This window comes from Gastrolobium bilobum, unplaced genomic scaffold (assembly GCF_033153095.1).
Source record: "Gastrolobium bilobum isolate Gb01-03AN ecotype WA unplaced genomic scaffold, APGP_CSIRO_Gbil_v1 utg4375, whole genome shotgun sequence".
Taxonomy (NCBI): Eukaryota; Viridiplantae; Streptophyta; class Magnoliopsida; order Fabales; family Fabaceae; genus Gastrolobium; species Gastrolobium bilobum.
In genome coordinates this window covers 1-22,742 of record NW_026897406.1, presented here as the reverse complement: position 1 = coordinate 22,742, position 22,742 = coordinate 1, and the positions used below count along the sequence as shown (strand labels likewise).

At 36.1% G+C, this 22,742-nt stretch overlaps 1 protein-coding gene across 1 annotated transcript; it reads left to right on the top strand.

Moving 5' to 3' along the window:
* The first annotated feature begins 12,106 nt into the window (after positions 1-12,106).
* Positions 12,107-13,367, top strand: LOC133306713 (putative FBD-associated F-box protein At1g61330). The gene is made up of 2 exons (XM_061507077.1): positions 12,107-13,024; positions 13,185-13,367. Exons 1-2 carry the CDS (start codon positions 12,107-12,109, stop codon positions 13,365-13,367), a joined length of 1,101 nt encoding a protein of 366 aa, XP_061363061.1.
* The last annotated feature ends 9,375 nt before the right edge of the window (positions 13,368-22,742 follow it).

Here is a 22,742-nt window from a genome sequence, read left to right as displayed (position 1 = left end):
CAAATCGTGGATCTCTCGATCCCCTAACACATCCCACCCAATAGCAGCCCCTCCATTAACTACAATCGTTCCACCAAAACCCTTACTACACTACCCGGTATTCCCATCAAATGTTTGTCACCAGCTGAAATGTTAGCAAGAAGGGAAAAAATCTTTGTTATAACTGCGATGAACGATTCACTCCAGCTCACTGCTGTAAGGGTCGCGCTGCACTATTATACTTAGAAGGGTTTGATGATGACCCGCTAGATACAGATATGGCATCTCCACCTGATCTTGAACCACAGGAACCTGAGGCAGTACAAACAGACACGTCTCATGAGATTAGCTTTAATACTTTATTCGGCCACCAGTCAACTATTTCATTTAGAATGGAAGGCAGAATTATGGGCCAACCCGTGCAGATTTTGGTCGATGGTGGGAGTACCCATAACTTTATTACCCTGCAGATGGCTTCTCATTTACATCTGACCTTGCATGCTATTACTCCATTCAAGGTTCGGGTGGGTAATGGAGACGCCCTACTGTGCTCAGCTACATGTAAAACTATTCTAGTGGAAATCCAATCTCATCAATTACCCATTGATTTGTATGTACTGGAATTACAGGGTGCTGATATTGTTCTTGGAGTGCAATGGTTATCTACACTGGGCCTTATTGTAACAGATTATTCTGCACTAACCATGTTTTTTATTGTAAGTAATTCACAGGTTTTACTACAAGGGGATGCTACCGGTAATCCTACTTATATCAGTTCTTCTCAGTTACAAAATCTGATGTTTCATGATTCAATTTCCACTTGTTTGATGTGCTTTAAATCTCAGCCACCCGTATTGGATCTCACAAGCTTTCCTTCGCACATTGATCAGGAAACAGAGGAGCTATTGTAAAGGTTCTATGATTTGTTTGCTGAACCATCATCCTTACCCCCTGACAGAGCCTACAACCACCATATTAATCTACTTCCCAATTCCAAACCCATACAAGTAAGACCCTATCGTTACCCCCATTATCAAAAGAATGAAATTGAACGGATGGTGACATAGATGTTACGTTCTGGTGTGATATAGCATAGCCATTCATCTTTTAGTTCCCCAATTTTATTGGTTAAAAAGAAGGATGACACTTGGCATTTTTGTGTGGACTATCGCGCCCTTAATGCGATAACAGTCCAAGATAAATTTCCTATTCTGACAATTGATGAATTGCTCGATGAAGTCCACGATGCGACTGTTTTCTCTAAACTAGATCTTCGATCCAGTTATCACCAAATTAAGATGCACACAACTGACATACCCAAGACTGCCTTTCAAACTCATCATGGGCATTTCGAGTTTGTGGTTATGCCTTTTGGACTCTCCAATGCTCCATCCACCTTCCAAGCTATTATGAATTCTATATTCTCAGCATTCTTAAGGAAATTCGTGGTAATTTTCTTTGACGACATTATGGTGTATAGCCCTTCTGTGGAGCAACATATCAGTCATTTGGAGGCAGTCTTGAGCACCTTGAGAGCTCACTCTTTATTCGCCAAGCGCGAAAAATGCTCCTTTGCTCAAAGAGAAATTCCTTACTTAGGTCACATCATTACCGGAAAAGGGGTAACACCGGATCCTGATAAACTTAAGGCGATTGTTAACTGCCAGTTCCTACTAATGTGACACAAGTTAGAGCCTTCTTAGGGCTTTCAGGCTATTATCGCAAGTTTATCAAGGAGTATGCATCTTTGGCCGCCCCATTAACTGATCTCTTATCCAAGTCTGGGTTTTCTTGGACTGCTGAGGCTTCGATTGCCTTCCAGCAGCTTAAGCAGCTTCTAGTGACAGCTCCAATTTTAGCATTACCAGATTTTTTGAAACCTTTTGTGATGGAGACAGATGTGTCCGGGGTTGAGATTGGTGCAGTCCTAATGCAAAAAGAACGTCCTTTGGCGTTTTTTAGTCGCAAAATATCGCCAGTAATGCAAAGGCAGTCCGTTTACGTTCGAGAGATGTTTGCCATCACTTCTGCTATTTGCAAATGGCGTCAGTACCTCTTAGGGTCCTCGTTCACCATTCGGACAGACCACAAGAGTCTGCACAACATGATGAATCAAGTTGAATAAACACCTGAGCAGCAGCAGTTTCTATCCAAACTTTTGGCTTTTAACTACACAATCACATACAAAATAGGGAAGACCAACATAGTGGCTGATACCCTCTCGCGACTACCTGAAGCTGGTAATCCGAGCACCAACCCCCGCATAATGGCCATTTCTGGCCCAGAGTTCCATTATACTACAATATTACAGTCCGAGTACATATCAGATGCATATTCTAAACAAATAATTCAAGAGATCAATACAAGTCCCAATAGTGTGAAGGACTGGCGTCTGCGCAATGGACTCCTCTATTTCCGTGCTTGTATTTTCATTCCAGCAGGATCTACATTGCGAGCTCACATTTTACATGATGCCCACACATCGGTCCAGGGGGGTCATTCAGGCGTCCAAGCCACCATTCACCGGATTCAAAGAAATTTTACCTGGAAGAGGTTGAGACAAGATGTCAAGGATTTTGTACAGAGATGTGAAACATGTCAAAAATTAAAGGCACCAAATCACTCACCTTTGGGATTACTCCAACCCTTGCAAATTTCGAATACTTTGTGGGCACATATCTCAATGGACTTCATCACCCATTTGCCCTAGTCATCTGGTTATTCTGGCGTGTTGGTCGTAGTGGATCATTTTTCCAAAGATGCTTACTTCGTTCCATTACCCACCAGCTACTCAGCTACCCAAGTTGCTTAATTTTTTTGGGACTTTGTTGGCAAGCTACATGGCATTCCGGAGTCGATAGTCTCGGATTGTGACCCAATCTTTTTGAGTGATTTCTGGCATTCCATTTTCAAGCTACAAGAAACAAAGTTAAATTTTAGCTCTGGATATCATCCCCAATCAGACGGAGAGACAGAGAGGGTAAACAGGTGCTTGGAAAATTACCTTCGTGCATCCAAAGACTTGGTCTAAATTTTTGATCTTTGCTGAGTACCATTAAAACACATCATTCCACTCTTCTACGGGTATCACACCTTACCAGGCGATGTTCGGACGAAATCCTCCTAATTTGCTGGCCTACTGTTTAGGTGCCTCTTTAAATGAAGTCGTGGACAACATGCTCTCCACACGAACATCCATCATGAACACATTAAAGGCAAAATTATTCAGAGCTCAACAGACCATGAAAGCTCAAGCAGACAAAAAGAGGAAAGATTGGCATTTACCGTGGGAGATATAGTTCTAGTGCGCCTCCAGCCTTATCGCCAGCTCTCCGTGGCTCGAAGATCTTCGCAAAAGCTAGCCTTGCATTTTTATGGACCATTTGAGGTTATAGAACGCATCAGCCAGGTAGCTTATCGTTTGAAGCTTCCGGAGACATCACGCATTCACTTGATCTTTCATGTCTCCTTATTGAGACCCTTTCGTAAAGGGCAACCCCTCAAGGTCCACCCTTTACCAGCAGACTCTAAAGATACTCTTCCGGTTCACACTCCTTGTGTAATCGTAAGGTCAAGACAGATCTGGAGACGAGGAGACTTGATTCCTCATGTTTTAGTACAGTGGACGACTTTGGCTTTGGAAGATTCTACTTGGGAAGATAAAAACACCATTTTTAATGAGGAAACCGGGAATCTCTCTGATAAACTTAAGGGGGCGTTTGGTTGAGGAGAAATTTTTTGAATACTAGGAAAATGTAATTGATAGGGAAATGGTAAGAAAGTGAGATAAAGTAAGATAGATAGGAAAATGTAAAAAAATGTTGTTTGGTGGGAAAAAACTTTACTGGAGAAATTAGGTAACTTTTGTAAAGTCTATGTTTGGCTGTAAGTAATATATAGATGGGAAAATGCGTGTGAGTTTACAAAATTAACATTCACTTTATAAATTTTTGTTTGAAAAGGAAGACACCCGTTACCCGTAAAGTACGTCCATAAACTTTCGTAAAGCTGTTGTGTTGCATTGTGGTACGCCATTCTATACATTCAAGAGGCCATGGCCAACGAGAAGTTATTAGTTTGCTTTTGTTTTTGCTGTTCTCATGCCATTTACGAGCACGGTTTAAAGCTGTCGTTTGTGAAAAATGTGTGATGGCTGTTATCCATATTGTGACTTGTGGGTTTAATTGCTTTTTGGATTCTTAGGTTGCATGGAGGATTCCGAGCAAAGGAAGAAAAGGCTGAAAGAAATGCGCTCGCAGGCTGATCAAGCTGAAGTTTCTGGTGGTGTTGAAGGTTCCGGGGTGCCTGGTATTCTCTCAAATCCCCTGATTGAAGCTCCTTCCACTACGCCATTGCAAGGGGTATGATGGTCTTTTACTTCGTATGCACAGTGGGAAAATCTTGTGCTTTTCAGCAAATCCACCTTGCAAAAGGGAAAGTTTTGCCGGCGAAATCGGTAGAAAAGCTGGGGAAATTGGTTAGGTAGCAAACACAGATAGGGGCCTAACTCACAAACCTATTTCAACCAAACGCTGCTTTCCCACATTCCCACCAATCATTTATCTATCATTCTCACAAGATTCCTTAAACCAAACACCCCTAAGGCTTTGTTTGGGAGTTGATTTTAGGAGGGGAAGGAAAGGAAAAAGAGGGTTTTAGTAAGCCCTCCCCTTGTTTGTGAGTTTAAAAATAGGAGGGGAAGGAATTGGGAATTTTTACTAAATCCTCCAAAACCCTCATTCTTCTTAAAATTAAAGTTCCCCCAATTTGGAGGGTTTGAGGGGCAAAATATTAAAAATTACTTATCTACCATTAGTATTAAAATATGAAAACTACATAAATGTGAATCATTTTAAATGTGACATTATTAGAAAAGTCTCAAATACCGATAGAATTTATCGACAAAAAATATTATCAAAAACAGTGATGAAAATCATATACGTCAAAAAATTTCAGTCAAAACTAAAGACGAAATTAGAGACGGAACCAGATTTTGCCATAATCACTGACATAAACTTTTTACGGAAAAAAATTCAGACAAAATTATTGATAGAATCTAAATTCCGTCCAAACTTTCAACAAAAATATTTCCGTCCAAAATTTTGACGAAACATATTTTCATCAAAAAGATTCGACGTAAAGTAAGTACGTCCAAATTTTTTAGGGAAAATATTTTCATCAAAATTTGTTGCAAAATTTTTTGAAGAAAAATATTTCCATTAAAATTTGTGACCAAAAATATTTTTGTAAAAAATTTTAACGAAAATTTTTTTTTTGTCAAAATTCTTTACGGAATCTAAATTTCGTCAAAACATTTCCCTTAAAATATTTCACAAAAAAATGTATTCATTGAAATTTTTGACGAAACATATTTTCATCAAAATTATCAACAACATACATTTCCATCAAAAATTTGTCATGAAAAAAATTTCATCAAAATTCCTTACAGAATTTAAATTCCGTCAAAAAAAATTTCGTTAAATTTTTTGGCAAAAAAATATCATTCGAAATTTTACAGAAACACATTTGCATAGAAAATTTTCAACGGAACACATTTTCAGCGAAATTTTTTGACGAAAAATATTTTCGTAAGAATTTGTGACGAAAAACAGTTTTGTAAAAAATTATGACGGAATTTTTTTTGTCAAAATCCTTTACGAAATTTAAATTCTGTAAAAAAATTTCCCTCAAAATATTAACAGAAAACCACATTCATCGAAATTTTCGACGAAAAAAAAAAATTCTTTACAGAATCTAAATTCCATGAAAAGTTTTCGACGAAAATATTTTGTGACGAAAAAAATTTCTGTCAAAAATTTCGATAAAACATATTTTCATCGAAATTTTTTGATGAAAAGTATTACCTTCAAAATTTTCAATAAAAAAAATTTCTATCAGAAAATTTCGAGGAAAAAAATATTTCGTCGAAATTCTTTATGGAATCCTATTTCCGTCGAAAGTTAGAGCAAAAAATTTTCACTCAAAATTTTAGACAAAAACATTTCCGTCAAAAATTTTGGACAGAAAATATTCCGTCAAATATTTTTACAGAATCCTTTTTTGAGTCAAAAGTATTTAAGAAATAATTTTCATCAAAACTTTTGATAGAAACTAAATTCCGTGAAAAATATTGACTATAAATTTATTTTTGTAAAATATTTCATCAGTTAAAAATTCCATTGCCTTTCGAAGAAAATTATTCCGACGGAAAAGTAATTTTTTGATGAAATTTTTGTCATTTTCAACATAGAATTTTCATTGAAAATATATCTTTTTTCGTAGTGTGAAAATACAGAAATAATTTTTTTTAGCAATTTTAAATTTAATTTAATTTGTAAAATATAATAATTATATTAATTTTAAAAAAGAGTAAAATTGTAAAAAAAATTTATTAACCCTCCAATTTCTCCCTTACAATTTTTTTAACTCACAAGATAAGGGAATACCCTCTAATTCCCTTCCCTTCCTTCCCCTCTCTCCCCCTTTGATCCCTTTCCTTCTCTTCCCCTCCCAACTCCCAAACAAAGCCTAAGAGTCCCTACGGAGGTCTACCAACCCACACAAGCAAAGAAGGTGAAGAAGGGGAAGACAAGTCATGGCCTTTCGGTTCAGACGGAAACGATGGAGCCATTACAGAGCGACGAAACTAGCATGGAAGTAATGGGAGCAAATGGATTTTGCAAGGAACAAGACAACAATTTGGGAGGGAGGGAGATGAACAAGAAAGCTCTGAACACAACCACTCCTCTGTCAACATTAAATGCATCACAACTTCCTAAACATGCTTGTGGACTTCCTGGTCCAACGGCTACGATGCAACCCTTAGTGTCGGCAACATCTAGGACGTTCAATTCATCTGTTACCTCACAACTGTCTCCAATCGGCTCCACTCACGTGCCCATGCATGCCCCAGCTGTCCCCAACATTCAAACTCCAACTGGTTCAACTGCAGCTGCTACTGGTGGGCTTGAGGACAAACCCAATTTTGGAGGAGAGGGTGATGTAATGGATCAACTGAGTCAGCCCAATTCAACAAATCAGGAGCCCCGAAGTGTGAGAAAGAGAACCAGCCCAACCTACCTCAAGGATTATGTTATGGGCTAGAGTATAACAACCTAATAGTACATCACGTTTATTTTCAAATTCCATTACAAGCATTTCCCTTATGATGTAATCAGAGATGATATAAGTAGCCGGATGGCATAATAGAAGAAGATACAGATTCAGAAAAACTTGTCTCTCCCTTTTCTTCTCTATCTCTAACCTACTCATCTTCCTTCTAATTTATATCTTGGATTTGTTCACATTACAGACAATCCAAGATTTATAATCTTTTTGACAAGCTTCAAACCTTAACGAGGGTCAGTTATCTATAATTTAAATTATTTTCAAATTTGTAGTCAAAATTTGCGGCCGTAATTCATATAAGCAAGTTATGTTTATATCGAATTAAAGTTTGATATGAAGAATACATTTAATATAAACACAATATGTATAAAGACTCATGTATAGACTTTTGGTATGAATATAATTTGCTTATTTTGCTAGTTAACATGATACAACACAAATAACTCAAATATAGATTCTCCTTGTTAGACTCATGGGTTGAACAAGTAATTTTATATTAGTTCACATGAACTGTATGATTTATCAAAATATTTTCATAAAAGAAAGAAAGAAAAAACTCATAGTAAGAAATCCATTAATCATTTCATTCTTTTATTAAATTGGTGAATGGCTAAGCACACAAAAATTGAGCTAAATATGAATTAGAGTTTAAAAAGAAAAATTACTTGTTCTCAATTATGATTAGCAAATGACAAAATTTTGAATAACCTTTAATAGATGTTTTAAAATTCTTTTTATATAATGTTAATTAACCCTAAAAATATAATTAAAATAGAAATACAAAATTATGAAAATACCACTAGAATAAAAAATGCTTAAAAAATATTAAAATTAACCGGAACACGAAAAAAAGGATGCACATATGCTTAACACACGCGGACGATTTTAAGCCATTTTATAAATATAGAATATTTAATTTATAAGGAAAAGAGTAGGTGACCTGATAAAAAAAAAAAATCTCTAACAATTTACAAAAAAAACCATTACATTAAATGTCAATTGAACCACAAGCTAGTTAATTAAGATATATAATCTTACCAAAAAAAAGATATATAATCTAATATGCGTTGAATTTTTTCTCAATACAATTTTTTTTATTAATTTAAATACTAAAATTTCCCATTATTTTTAGATGTTTTATAAGGCATAAAAATTTATTAATTATCACTTTTTGACATGTCTATTATATACTCATAGTTATCTATGAATTTAATTATTTTGTCAGTTCCCCTTGACTTCAACCTGAACTCCTAATAAAATATTAACAAATTTAAAAAGTAATTTTTTATACTTATTTGGCAATAATTATCTCTTAATTAGAAGTATTTTTATTAAATAGACAATATTTTATTGGAGAATCAAAAAGAAAAAAAAATTATTTTCACTGTTTATTTCTATCTACTTGATTTTTATAAAAGCTTTTACTAAGTAATTTTTTATTTCTAATCAGGACTTATTGGTTGGTTCTACACATGTATCATAAAACTCCTCATTAATGATATTTTCTTTTTAAAAAATATATGAAGATCTCTGGCAAAAAATTTAATTTATTACTTTTTTAATAAAAAATTATAAATAAGTAGTCATTTTGAAAAATATTACGAATCTATAGCACTCAAACACGTCCACATGGGGCGTGACTCAGTGGAGAGAGACACGCCCATGTGGGGCGTGAGTGATAAAAGAGACACGCCGAGATGGGGCGTGAGTTGAGAAAAAGAAAGACACGCCTAGAAGAGGCGTGACCCAAAAGGGACACACGCCCATCTAAGGCGTGATCAGATACTTACAAAAATGACAACTTCCAACTTGTACAAGAAATCACATTTTCGTAAGCCACAGTACCTTTCTGCATTGCTAAAGCTATTCAAGGAGTTGAAAAGGACAAAGATAAATTCGCTTTCGCGGTGGGTTTTCTAGAGTGCATTCATAATAAAATAAAGGCTTTGCATTCATAATAGAGAGAGCTGAATTGATGCTATTCAAGAAATCACCCTTATTGTTGCTAAGTGCATTCATAATAAAATAAAAAGCTTTGATAAGGGAGTTTTTAGAGGAACCGGGGGTGGGTTTTTTAGAGTGAAGGCTTTGCAAAGTGAGGGAGCTGAATTGATGGGACTAGCAGGGTCAAATCGATTTGGTGTTTATCGTACTGATTTTGGTTGGGGAAGGCCTGCAAAGGTGGAGATAATATCAACGGATACAGGAGGTTTAAGCTTTGGCTTGGCAAAGAGTAAGGATGGGAAAGATGGGGTTGAAGTTGGGTAATACCCAGAAATGAAAGAGCGAAAGAGAAAGTAAACGGGAAGCATCAAAATCAAGGACACGCCTTAGACGGGCGTGTGTCCCTTTTGGTCACGCCTCTTTTGGGCGTGTCTCCCATTTTTCCAGCTCACGCCTCTTATAGGTGTGTCTCTCCCATAGGTCACGCCCCACATGGGCATGTCTCTCTCCACTGGGTCACGCCCCATGTGGACGTGTTTGAGTGCTATAGATTCATAATATTTTTCAAAACGACTACTTATTCGTAATTTTTTTTATTAAAAAAGCAATAAATTAATTTTTTTGCCGAAGATCTCTTTTGAAGAAAAGCTTTCTAGATGTGACAAGTCTTAATTTTTTAATTGTCTGAAGTATCAAAATTTTGTTGCACAATGTATTCCAAAAAAAAAAATGCTTAATGACTGTTAAGGTATTTTTTAATGGCTTTATTTCTTTCTATATTGTAGTTTGCTTTCATCTTTAGAATTATTATTTATAATAAGGTATATTTAATTAATGAGTTTGATATTTGTCATTTTAAATTACATAAGTTATGTCATTTTAAAAAAAAGATAGACACAAGAAATAAAAATCATAGGAGACAAAGTAGGTACTTTTTTAAAATTTACAATTTAAATAAAAATATATTTTCTTGTGTCTATCTCTCTCTTAAAATGACATAACTTTATGTCATTTAAAATGACAAACATTTTCCCCTTAATTAAAACTAGTAAATTTCACATGTAATTATGGTTTATGGTTTGAATCACGTTCCCACGAAACAAACTTATTACATAGAAGGTGAAGTTAACATTATACAATATATAAAAACGATCACTTAAATTATAATTGTTACTAAACACTCTTGAGCCTTGACACAAATGATAAGAAGTTTGAACTCCTTAATTGCAAGTCTCAAGTTTGAGCTCTGGAAATGAAATTTTTTTCAAGAGAGTTGCTTCTTTTAATAGAGTCCGAAAGTGCTTAAACAGATGTAATCCAAAGGATGAATCGATTGAAAAATTAAAAATAAAAAACAAATAAAATTATAATTGTTTAAAGCTGCAATATGCTTAGACTGTCTAGAGTTTTTTTTTTAAAAAAAAAAAAACTGAATATGACATATAAAGTTAGAACTGAAACTGAGTTTAATATTATTATTTTTATAGATTTTATAAGAGTTATGTTGTAGGAAAAGTGATTGTGTAATATTATAGAGATTCGTTTTGCGTGCCATAATTTTTTTTTTTCTTCAAAAAGTTTGGGCCCCACAAAATGTTGTGTGTAGAAAAATTTGTTGTGTCATGTTAAATGATAAATGCAAACCCTTATTTTTATATACAAAATGAGTTTTAATTTGAATTTTATAAGCACTTCTATAGCAAAAAGTCAAATTCTTGGTCCATATAAGGAGTTACTTACTTTTGTCAATTGGTACGTTACTTTCTCAAAAGTCAAAACTTTAACACAGATTCTAACAAGGTGTTCATCAACCGATCCAAACCGATTCAAACTGTGGTAATCGAATCAAAAAATCGATAACCGAATAAACTGAAAAATCGAAAACCGAAAAAAAACCGCAAATTTTAATTGGATTGGATCGGTTTTTGGATGGGTTGATAAAAACCGATCCAATCCAAACCGATCTAATATATTAATTCTCCTCTACCTATTTGAGTCTTTCCCTAATCCCTTCTACCTATTTGGGTCTTTCCCTAATTATAGCCTAAAAATTTCTAAACCCAAGACCCATTAACCCATCAACTAAATCCAAGAAAAAATCTAGTCATATCTTATCAACACAATTTTATCTTTATAACTTCATATCTCATTGCCAAAAAAAAAAAATTATATTATAGTTTACTAATGCTTTTGTATTTAAAAAATAAAAATAAAATTACAAAGTCAATATATGCAAAAGATGTTATTTGCACAACAATCATGAAATAAATATTAGGATTTTTAAAAAACCGAAAATCGATCCAATCTAAACCGAAAAAAATTGGATTGGATTGGATCGGATTTAAAAAAAAATTCAAACCGAATGGATGATTATATGATCAAACCGAAGGGATTGGATCAGATGAATTTTGCTTTCAAAACCGAACCAATCCAGACCGCGAACACCCCTAGATTCTAATAGAAAGAATCAGGAGAAAAATGTAAAAAAGGAAAAGTAGTACAAATTTTTAGAAACTTTAATTTATAATTAACGTAATTGGTAATACAGTAATCAGCGCTAACCTCTAAGATTTTCCATATATAAGAGCTCATGGAAATGGAAGGAGCATTTACTATTACTACCCCGGTCACTGGTCAACTTCCAAACATGCACGTAATAGTAACTGTCCAGCAAATAACAAATGTAAAACGACACGGCCCTTTTTCAAGCACATGTCGTTTCATGCGCTTGACCAGGGATTCCTAGTAGAATGCAAACGCCACGTCATTGTCTTCATATGAATTCAGTGAGAGAGTGAAATTTTCTTTTTTTATTCTAAATTTTCCAGCAAAGTTAAAGTTGTCAGAGAATCTTACCATAATCAAATTTTTTTTCTCAGCAGCATAAAAGGCAAACTCATAAATTTGATGATTGTTGTTTAGGTATATAAGATCCAATGCCCGAAAAAAATTTCATCAGGTATCTAGTTCACTGGTTTATACTTGAAAACCAATTGTTTTCTTCTCTTCAACAATATTTTGTGTGTAAAATTCTCACCTTTTCATTGCTTTCACAATGGCCACAAACCAAACAGTGTCAGAATCATCCCGAGCCAAGAGAACCAAAAGGGTTTCAACCAATCAGAATAATCCTCAAAATCCTCTAGTTAATCTTCCGGAGGATATCGTAGAAAATGTTTTCAGTTTCTTACCCATCAAAGATGCAATTGAGGCTGGCACTGTGTCAACCAGGTTCAAAAGATCCTGGCTCCTAAATCGAAAATTCTTGTTTGGCAGAGACTTTGCTCTGCGATTCCGTCGAGAAGAACTAATTGAATTGATTGATAGGCTCTTCAATTCTCATAAGGGTCCTCAGATCCATTCTTTTCAGTTACATATAGATCCATTTGGTATAGGAGTTTGGATAGATAAATGGCTTAGAATTTGCATTGCTAAAGGAATTGAAGACCTTGAGTTTTATTTTTTGCAACCTGGTTATAACCTTGATGCTGATTTTATTGACAGCCTCAAATCCTTGAGAACTTTAAAGCTTGTTTACTGTGAAATCCAGTTGTCACCTGTCTTAAAAAGTTTGAAATTTTTGAACACTTTGGTTCTCTGGCACCTCGAGCTAACAGAAGTGAAGCTTGAGACTTTGATATTCCATTGTAAGTTGCTTGAAATTCTAGATTTGTGTCAGTGTTCCAAAATTCGCCAAGTGAACATATTTGCTAGGAACCATAAAAATTTCAAAATGTTGAAAATTGCTAGCTGTCCTGATTTGGGAGGGATTGAAATTGATGCACCAACTCTTGGTTCTGTTTTCTATTGTGGGTTTATCCCAAGAATCCGATTTGGTCAGGGTGTCTCATTGAATGAGGCTTTCTTCAACTTTATGCCAACCAGAACCTATATGCCAGCTTCTGAGGTGGAAATTCTGGTCACTGATCTCCACAATGTCAGGGTTCTTACCGCCTCAGCTCTATTTCTAGAGGTTTATATATTTTTATATATAACATATGCTTTTAGTTAATTTTGTTCTTTATGTTTTTTTATTCAATTTGGATCAGTGGTTATAGCTTTATTTATTAACCTTTATGTTTTGATAAATTGATGATATATCTAAAATAAAAAATAAAAAAATTGAGATGCAGGCTTTAGCTGCTAGGGTTCGTGATGGGATTTTTGGAGAAGCAAAATTCCGCTTATGGAGTTTAAGGGAACTTCAGTTGTTTATGGAAGGGGGAATTTTTTGCAATCCCTATGATATTGTTATGTTTCTCAAGAATTGTCCATGTCTGGAGGCACTGTTCATCGATGTGAGTGTTACTGATTGATCCTTAATTAATATTATAACTTAGTTAATGTTGTTGTTAATATTTTTTTTTGATAACCTTGTTGTTGATAACTTTATTAAATAAAATATACCTATAATTTTTAAATACACAATTGATTTAATTTTATTATTTTTTTAAATAATTTTATTTGTCTATTTATTTATTTGCAATGGTAATAAAATAAACAAATAAAATATTATTGAAATAAAAAAAAATTGATTTTATATTTGACTTATAATTATTTCATGTATCATATTTGACTGAATTTAATCCAACTTGCTTTTATATTTGACTTATAATTATTTCATGTATTATTTAATTATTTAATATATTGATTTGTTTTACTATAGCATTTATTGCTACTTGATCTTATGTTTTAATTTTCATTTCTTTGATTTTTTAATTTAATATAATTTAAGTAATTAGAGTTACAAAACATAAAAAATGATTTTAATTTAAAATCATAACAGTGATGATTAATATTTAATAATAGAACTTATTTGAATTTTTACCTTCAGGTTAAAATATAGAAACCACAACACCAAAAAATATATATATATATATATATATAGAGAAACCAAATAAGGTAGAGAAATTAAGAATAAAATTATTTAAAACAAAACACTTATTATTTTAAAAAATAAATTAAAGTTAGATAGGAAAAGAATTACGATAAAGGCATATTATTTTTAATCCCTTTAAATAGTGTGTTATATTATCGTATTTGTTGTCATATATAGGGCTGACCTTAAACCATGTTGCAAGCGCAGATGAATGATTACCACTTTGAGTGCGGAATGTATTGGCAATTGCATCAGAAACATATGCTTGACAATTTCAATCACTACTTTAATCGGCTCAGAATTGTTAAGCTGAAGGGTTTCAAGTTTTTGGAGTCTGAACTTATTTTGGTAAAGATCCTTCTTCAGAAAGCACTGTTTTTGGACGCCCTGATTTTCATCACACCAAAGAATGGCCGTACTAAGTTACACTTAGCTGATGCACCAAAATACAACCGTCTTTTTCATTCTTGGAAAGCATCGCCAACGGCCAAAATAGTTTTATTTGAGCATTTTGATGACAGGAGTTGCATAAATCCTTCCCATCCAAAATGTTGGTACTGATCAAGGGGAGTTTGAATGTTAACTAAGTATGTGTTTGTTGGAATATATAAAATTTAAGAAATATATTTAGATTTAATAAATATTTGGTAAAAAAAAAAAAAACTTGATGAGAGATTAGTAATATGGTTAGAAAAATATATAGCTTATGGGTAAAGGAGTCATCATATGTACATTACAATCAACAAAAGAAATCATGTTGTGTTTTGCCTATAGAAGGTGTCTACATGTCTTGTACTTTATGTTTGTATCCTGGAATCAAATGTACTTGATCTTGTACGGCCTTTTCTGGTGTTGTGATTAAGGATGTTGTATACTTGTATTGGTAATATGCTAATTCTGCACAATTTTGGTGTATTTGTAACTGTGATCGCTAAAAACAACAAATCTCTTCAATCATATTATACTTTCAAGGGTAAACTTAATTGACTGAGAAATCTCCGGTTGATTGATTATTCGATTAGTCTAGTTTAAGGACCATCAGACCCTTTATAAAAGATGACTCTCCCAAAACTATTATTTTCTTTCCAATAAATTCCTTCCCACTTAAACCAATAATTGTTGGTGCTATTATTTTATTAGGGCACTATTAGATATTCAATGTCAAATTTATTGCTACATTTAAGGCATATATGTCTAAGTATAACGATAAAATTCATTCCAATATATATAGAATTGGTAAATTTTAGATTACATTTATACACATTTAAAAGTGGCATATATTTGATGTGGTTAATTAAAACCTATCGTTTCGGTGATTATGTAATATGAAAAAATCTACAAAATCAATTTGTTGATTCTTCGAAGTTAAGAAGCGTGAGTTGTTTATAATATGCTCCCCCCTTGCTTTTTGGCTGAATTTGTTGATTGCTTTCTCTTCTTCCCAAACCTTTAGAAAAAATGTACAATATATATATTTAAAGGAAATAACATCTGTCATTTTAAAGAATATAAGCTTATATCATTTTTAGATCCTAACCGTTGATTCCTGTCTATCAACGGTTATAATTTATTGGATCAAAATTATTAATTAATTAATAATAAATTTGACCCATTAAATTTGACCCAATAGATTATAACCGTTGATGGACGGAAATCAACAGTTATGATCTAAAATGATATAAAGTTATATTCTTTAAAATGATATATGTTTTTCCCATATTTAAAATAAAAGAAAAGATATAATTCAGAAATCATCCACACAAATCTCGCGGACTCTCAAGTTCTTTTATTTTGTATGATGCCATCTAGGTATCAAATTGTTTACATAATGATGTCAAATTAAATACTAGCATTAACCAACGTTTATAAGTTGTCTTGTATCACAAATAAAAAATTAAAAAAAAATTGCATCAAAAGATTGAAGGACTCGTCCACATTCATTTTATTTGTTCAAAACTGAACCTTCGAAGTTCGAAGTACGTATACTATTTATTGCAAAACAGTGACTACCTACAGCCAGAGAGAGAGAGAGAGTTGAGATAAATAAGAACGGGGGACGAAAACCCCTTACGCGAGTCTTGTGATCTACTAAGCCAAAACATGGTCCTAATTTTGTAGTACCAACTGAAAAATTATCTTATTCCTAACTCAATATATAGGACGTTACTCGAAGGGCTTGTCTTCATTTGCTATAACTTGGCCATAATCATATATACCATGATCAGTGTATGCCGTCATCTCATTCTTTTTTTTTTGATCTACCATTTTATTTACTTTTGCCTTCAATCGTGTGTTTCCATGCTCAAGCATTTCTTGACCCTAAAGAAAAGTTAATTAAAAAAAATAATTTCTAAGACAATTTTGACCAAAAAGGGCTTTAGCCAACCAAAAAAAACAATAATTTTATTAGAATAATTAGCGCAAGACTTTCCGACTTGTGGGGATAGAGATGTTATACACAATTTTACCTTTACATTTTTTTTGTAAAGAGACGGTTTCTAATATCGAATTGGAATAAGTAGTTGAAATGATAATGAATATTTTGTACTTAAAAATTACTAAAATTTCCACATAATCTTATTCATTTTCTAATCTTTGGTGAATTTGGATCTTTGGGAATGTTGAAGTTCTTGAAAATTATGTAACGAATGAAGCTAGTTCACATGCTAATTCCATTTCATTCTTGTGCTCCTGTAGCGGACCCAGATAATGGGAGGCCCAAACGAATGACAAAGCCACCAGCCCATCTCAAAGTTATGTTTAGTGCTTTATTAGCTAAGGGTCCTTTATTCTCTTATTTAATAATTACATGCAATTAGTAGTTTATTAGTTGTCGATAGGATTAATCATCCTTATCTTCAATTTGTTATTTTGTCATCATCCTTATCTACAATCAGTCATTAGCTGGCAATCCTTAAGCCATTAGGTTGATATTTGTTTTGCTATAAAAACCTGGAAAAGATCAATACAACGGATGGAATGTTTTGATCGCAATTCTTCTCTCTTAAAAATTCTCTTCTCTCCCACCTCATGTTCTTCTCTCTTTCTTTTAAGCGATAACCCTTCATTGGTGCTTTCATCTGATCTCCCTCCCAAATGGCGGAGAACACACGCATGCGGGAAATGAATCAGCGCGTGGAAACGCTGGAACAACAACTCCAGGCAGCAGAAACCGTACGTGAACAACAACAGTTGGCATTACAGGACTCGCAAGCACAACTGCTACAATCGCAAACCCAGCAGAATCAACAATTTGCTATACTCAGACAGGACATCAATCGGATCCTCGAAAATCAGTCAAACAGATCTGGAATTCTCGGATCAGGCCCCTACAAACATCAACCCAACTCAGGCATTAATCACACACAACCAACGAAAATTACTTTTCCGAGGTTTGCAGACGGAGATCCAACTGATTGGATTTTTCATGCCAATCGATATTTTGAATTCTATCAAATACCCGAGGCGGAGCGTGTGCTAATTGCATCTTTCCACCTCGACAAACCAGCAAATTCTTGGTTCCAAGGACTTTTTAATGATGGGTTAATTCCCAATTGGACCGCATTCATGGTGGCGGCACAAAGGCGGTTTGGACCATCGGAGTTTGAAGATCCGGCAGTATGTCTTGCCAACCTTCAACAACAAACCACAGTTAGCGAGTTCCAGGCTAATTTTGAAGTCATAGCCAGCAGAGTCCCGAGCCTTTCTCCTACACTAAAAAGAGCACTCTTTGTGGCCGGTCTAAACCGCACATTTGGCGACAAGTCCTAATTCAACGACCTCAAGATGTCCATGCTGCCTTCTCACTAGCGAAAATATATGAAGACCAGCACACAGACTCAAATACAGGGTACAAAGCTCAACGACAGTGGACACCACGTCCACCATTCACACAAAATCCATCAGTCAGTCAATCAAACTCCACCAAATATGCATCCACAACATCCCCACTTCCTATTAAGCGGCTCTCACCAGAAGAAATACAACGTAAACGAGAAAAGGGGCTTTGCTACAGTTGTGATGAAAAATACGTGTTTGGCCATAGATGCAAAGGGAAAGCCACCTTGCTGTATTTTGACGGCACAAAAGATGATCCACCTCCGTCCGAAAGTGAGGAACAAACAGAATCGCCAATTCCAGATAATGTTTCTAATTCATTTTCTGAGATCAGTTTGAACGCCTTATTTGGCCACTATTCACCACGAGCCTTTCGTTTAACGGGAACGATATTTGGGAAACACGTTCAGGTTTTAATCGACGGCGGAAGCACTCATAATTTCATCACGCATAAAATGGCTACCTATTTGGGATTGGTTTTGCAGACCTTAGAGACGTTTACTGTACAGGTAGGCAATGGTGAGGGACTTCAATGTCAGGCATATTGCAAGGAAGTACCCCTCGTGATGCAGTCTCACACATTTTCAGTGGATTTATACGCCTTGGAGTTGAAAGGTGCAAATATTGTCCTAGGAGTTCAATGGCTCAGTACCTTAGGACCAATTCTTACTGATTATAGCCAATTACTAATGACCTTTGCCCACCAAGGTAACAATATTCAACTTCACGGAAACCGTCCTGATAACCCAATCCTTATATCTTCGGCAAAGTTGAATAAACTTATGGTCACGGATGCATACACTTCATGCCTCATGTGTTTCACCCGTCCTCACTCTTCAACACCTAATCCCCCACAAACACATGACACGGAACCCCACCATACTATACCTGACATTCAACAATTACTCTCCAACTACAATGATGTGTTTACCATTCCCAATACCTTACCACCACACCGACCACATAACCACCACATCAATTTACTCCCTAACACAAAGCCTATCCAAGTTAGACCCTACCGCTACCCACATTTCCAAAAGAGCGAAATTGAAAAATTATGTCAGGAAATGCTCTCGACAGGAATCATTCGCCCTAGCCCGTCCCCATTTAGCTCTCCTGTCCTATTGGTGAAAAAGAAAGACGGTACTTGGCGATTTTGTGTAGATTACAGAGCCTTAAATGCAATCACAGTCAGAGACCACTTCCCTATACCGACCGTAGACGAATTGTTGGACGAACTCCACGGGGCCACAATATTCTCCAAACTTGATCTACGATCTGGTTACCACCAAATTCGCATGCACTCGGAAGATATTCATAAGACAGCATTCAGAACACACCACTGCCACTTTGAATTTATGGTTCTACCATTTGGGCTGTCAAATGCTCCGTCTACTTTTCAGGCAACAATGAATGAGGTGTTCGCACCACTCCTCCGACGTTTTGTAGTCATATTCTTTGATGACATCTTGGTTTTCAGCCCAACATTACAATCACACGTAGCACATTTATCTCAAGTCCTAGACATATTACGGAAACACCAATTATATGCGAAACTTTCAAAGTGCTCATTTGCTACATCATCTATTCAATTCTTAGGACACATTGTGTCTAGTGAGGGTGTCGCACCTGACCCGAATAAAGTCATAGCAGTTTCAGAATGGCCTGCTCCAACTACGGTCACTCAAGTTCGAGCATTCCTAGGGCTTTCAGGATACTATCGGAAATTTATTAAAGGGTATGCACACACAGCTTCTCCAATCACTGATCTCCTCACAAAAGGCAAATTCAATTGGACAGAAGAAGCTAACACGACATTTATGGAATTAAAAAAGTGCCTTACTGAAGCACCGATTCTCACTCTTCCTGACTTTCGAAAACAATTTATAATTGAGACAGATGCATCAGGTACGGGTATAGGTGTTGTGTTGCTACAAGATAGAAAAGCAATAGCGTATTTTAGTAAGAAACTCTCCCCACGCATGCAAACTCAATCCACTTATATCAGGAAGATGTATGCTATTACGTCGGCAGTAGGCAAATGGCGACAATACCTCTTAGGATCCAGCTTCGTCATACGAACAGACCATAAGAGCTTGCACCACCTGATGAATCAGGTGATCCAGACACCAGAACAACAACAATTTCTGGCAAAATTGCTGGGGTATAATTATACGATCACTTATAAATCAGGCATTACTAACGCGGCTGCGGATGGTTTATCCAGACAGCTACAAGGGATATTGGGTCCCCATCGGCTCACCTCACGTCACTCTCCACACCACAAACTCAATATTTATCCGTATTACAGAAGGAGCTACAGCGGGATACCTATGCAACAAAAATAATAGGGGAGATCCAGTCATCCAAAGAAAAAAAAGGGGAATTGGGATATTCAAAATGGTATATTACTGCATAAAGGCCGCATATTTATTCCCGAAAAATATTCTTTGATTCCTAGTTTGTTGCAAGAATTCCACTCGTCGCCCATAGGAGGACATGCTGGAGTCCGTCGAACCTTATCCCGCATATGCACGTTTTACACATGGAAAACAGTAAGAAGAGATGTTCAGGAATTTGTGAAATACTGCGCAATCTGCCAAAGAGTAAAATCCATAAATCACTCACCGTATGGTTTGCTACAACCACTTGAAGCTCTAAACGAAATCTGGTCTGAACTAACCATGGACTTCATCACCCATCTGCCATCAGTCCAAGGAAGTTCTGTTATTCTAGTTGTAGTAGAACGTTTGACTAAAGGTGCTCATTTTATCCCACTACCAAGCTCCTACTCAGCAACCAAAGTCGCACAAGCTTTCTGGGATCATGTAGGCAAGTTGCATGGGCCACCCAAATCCATTATCAGTGATCGTGACCCAATTTTTGTCAGTACCTTCTGGAAATCTCTGTTTCAACTCCAGGGAACGCACCTCCGCTACAGTTCTGCATACCACCCACAAACGGACGGACAAACAGAGCGGGTCAACAAGACGTTAGAACAATATCTCAGAGCTTATACATTTGACAAGCAGAAGGAGTGGTTAAAGCACCTACCCTTAGCAGAATATCACTACAATACAGCCTACAACCGCAGCATAGGAACCTCCCCATTCAAAGCAACGTATGGCAAACCTCCTCCGTGCTCCTTGCGGTACTCGATGGGTATGTCATCCTTGGAGGCTGTGGACTCCACGCTCGGCCAAAGAATGACAATATTGCAAAACCTTCGTGAGCATCTATAAAAAGCAAAACAGGCCATGAAAACACACGCTGACAAAAAAGGAGAGAGTTTACCTTTCAACCAGGCGATTTAGTCCTCCTTCGTCTACAACCATATCGTCAGCTTTCCCTACGACAAAGATCATCCCACAAGTTAGCACCGAAATTCTTTGGCCCATACACAGTTTCAGAGAAGATAGGCGACGTCGCTTACCGCTTACATCTTCCACCAGAAGCCAAGTTACACCCAGTTTTCCACATCTCCCTGCTACGACCTTTTCACCATCGTACGGATAGACCAGTCCCCACATTTCCCCTCGCAATGGAACAGAATGAGCTCGAATACACACCAAGTGCTATATTGGCCACCAGAACAATTTGGCGTCACGGCAAACCCAGAAAACAACTTCTGGTACAGTGGTCTCATCTACCCCAAGAGGCTACCACTTGGGAAGATGAAGAAGGATTAGAAATCTGGAACGGTGCAGACGCTCTACGCGACTCAAGAGCAAAGGAAAGGGCTCAGAAAGGGGAGCTCCATGGGGAGAAGACACCAATCAATGACAAAGACAGACGGATTACTGAGGTAGTAAGCAACGAGTCTTCCCAAATTCCACACGGAATTAATGACCCCAACCCCTCAGCTGCAAAAAGTCAGTCACGCACACTGCTCAAGGAGTCGTATGGGGAAGACGTCCTTAGGGATGAGGTTGATCCTTTGAGAGCCAATCATTTTCCCCTCAAAGGATTTCGGACTAATGCCATAACGCCACCTCAACCTGATCCATCACATATCCAGGCTGCCACGTCTACCATTGATCACGTTGCTGATGGACGGATCTGGACCGTCGATTCCAAGGTCACTGAGAGGCCCACGACGCATGGCTTTGAGCTTGAGGACAAGCTCTTTTCTGATGGGCAAGAGAGTGTAGCGGACCCAGATAATGGGAGGCCCAAACGAATGACAAAGCCACCAGTCCATCTCAAAGATTATGTTTAGTGCTTTATTAGCTAAGGGTCCTTTATTCTCTTATTTAATAATTACATGCAATTAGTAGTTTATTAGTTGTCGATAGGATTAATCATCCTTATCTTCAATTTGTTATTTTGTCATCATCCTTATCTACAATCAGTCATTAGCTGGCAATCCTTAAGCCATTAGGTTGATATTTGTTTTGCTATAAAAACCTGGAAAAGATCAATACAACTGATGGAATGTTTTGATCGCAATTCTTCTCTCTTAAAAATTCTCTTCTCTCCCACCTCATATTCTTCTCTCTTTCTTTTAAGTGATAACCCTTCAGCTCCTCGCCCAATATATATAATTGGGCTGTTAGATTAATTGGTGAATGCGTAGCTACTCACCTAATGACTTAGCTTCATACTTTAAGCCATGAAGTTTTTAAGAGAGTTCCCTAGCTAGAGGCAATTCGCTTGGCTCATGGATTTCAACTTGTTTTCCATCACTACGACTCTATACCACGAGACATTAAGCACTTGCTTGTCCTTTTTGGAAGGTTATTGTTGTATATTTATAAATAGAGTAAACACCCTTTTTGGTCCCTAGCAATATTAGCGAAATCCATTTTAGTCCCTGGCAATAAAAAAGTACCAAATTGGTCCATAAAGTTATGAAAAAGGGCCACATTAGTCCTTCTGTCAACTCCTCCGTCACGGTCAAACTAACGGTGCCCATGTGGCACGTTATCTGCTGACGCGGACTCCACGGTTGACACGGTGGAAAGCTGGACGACGA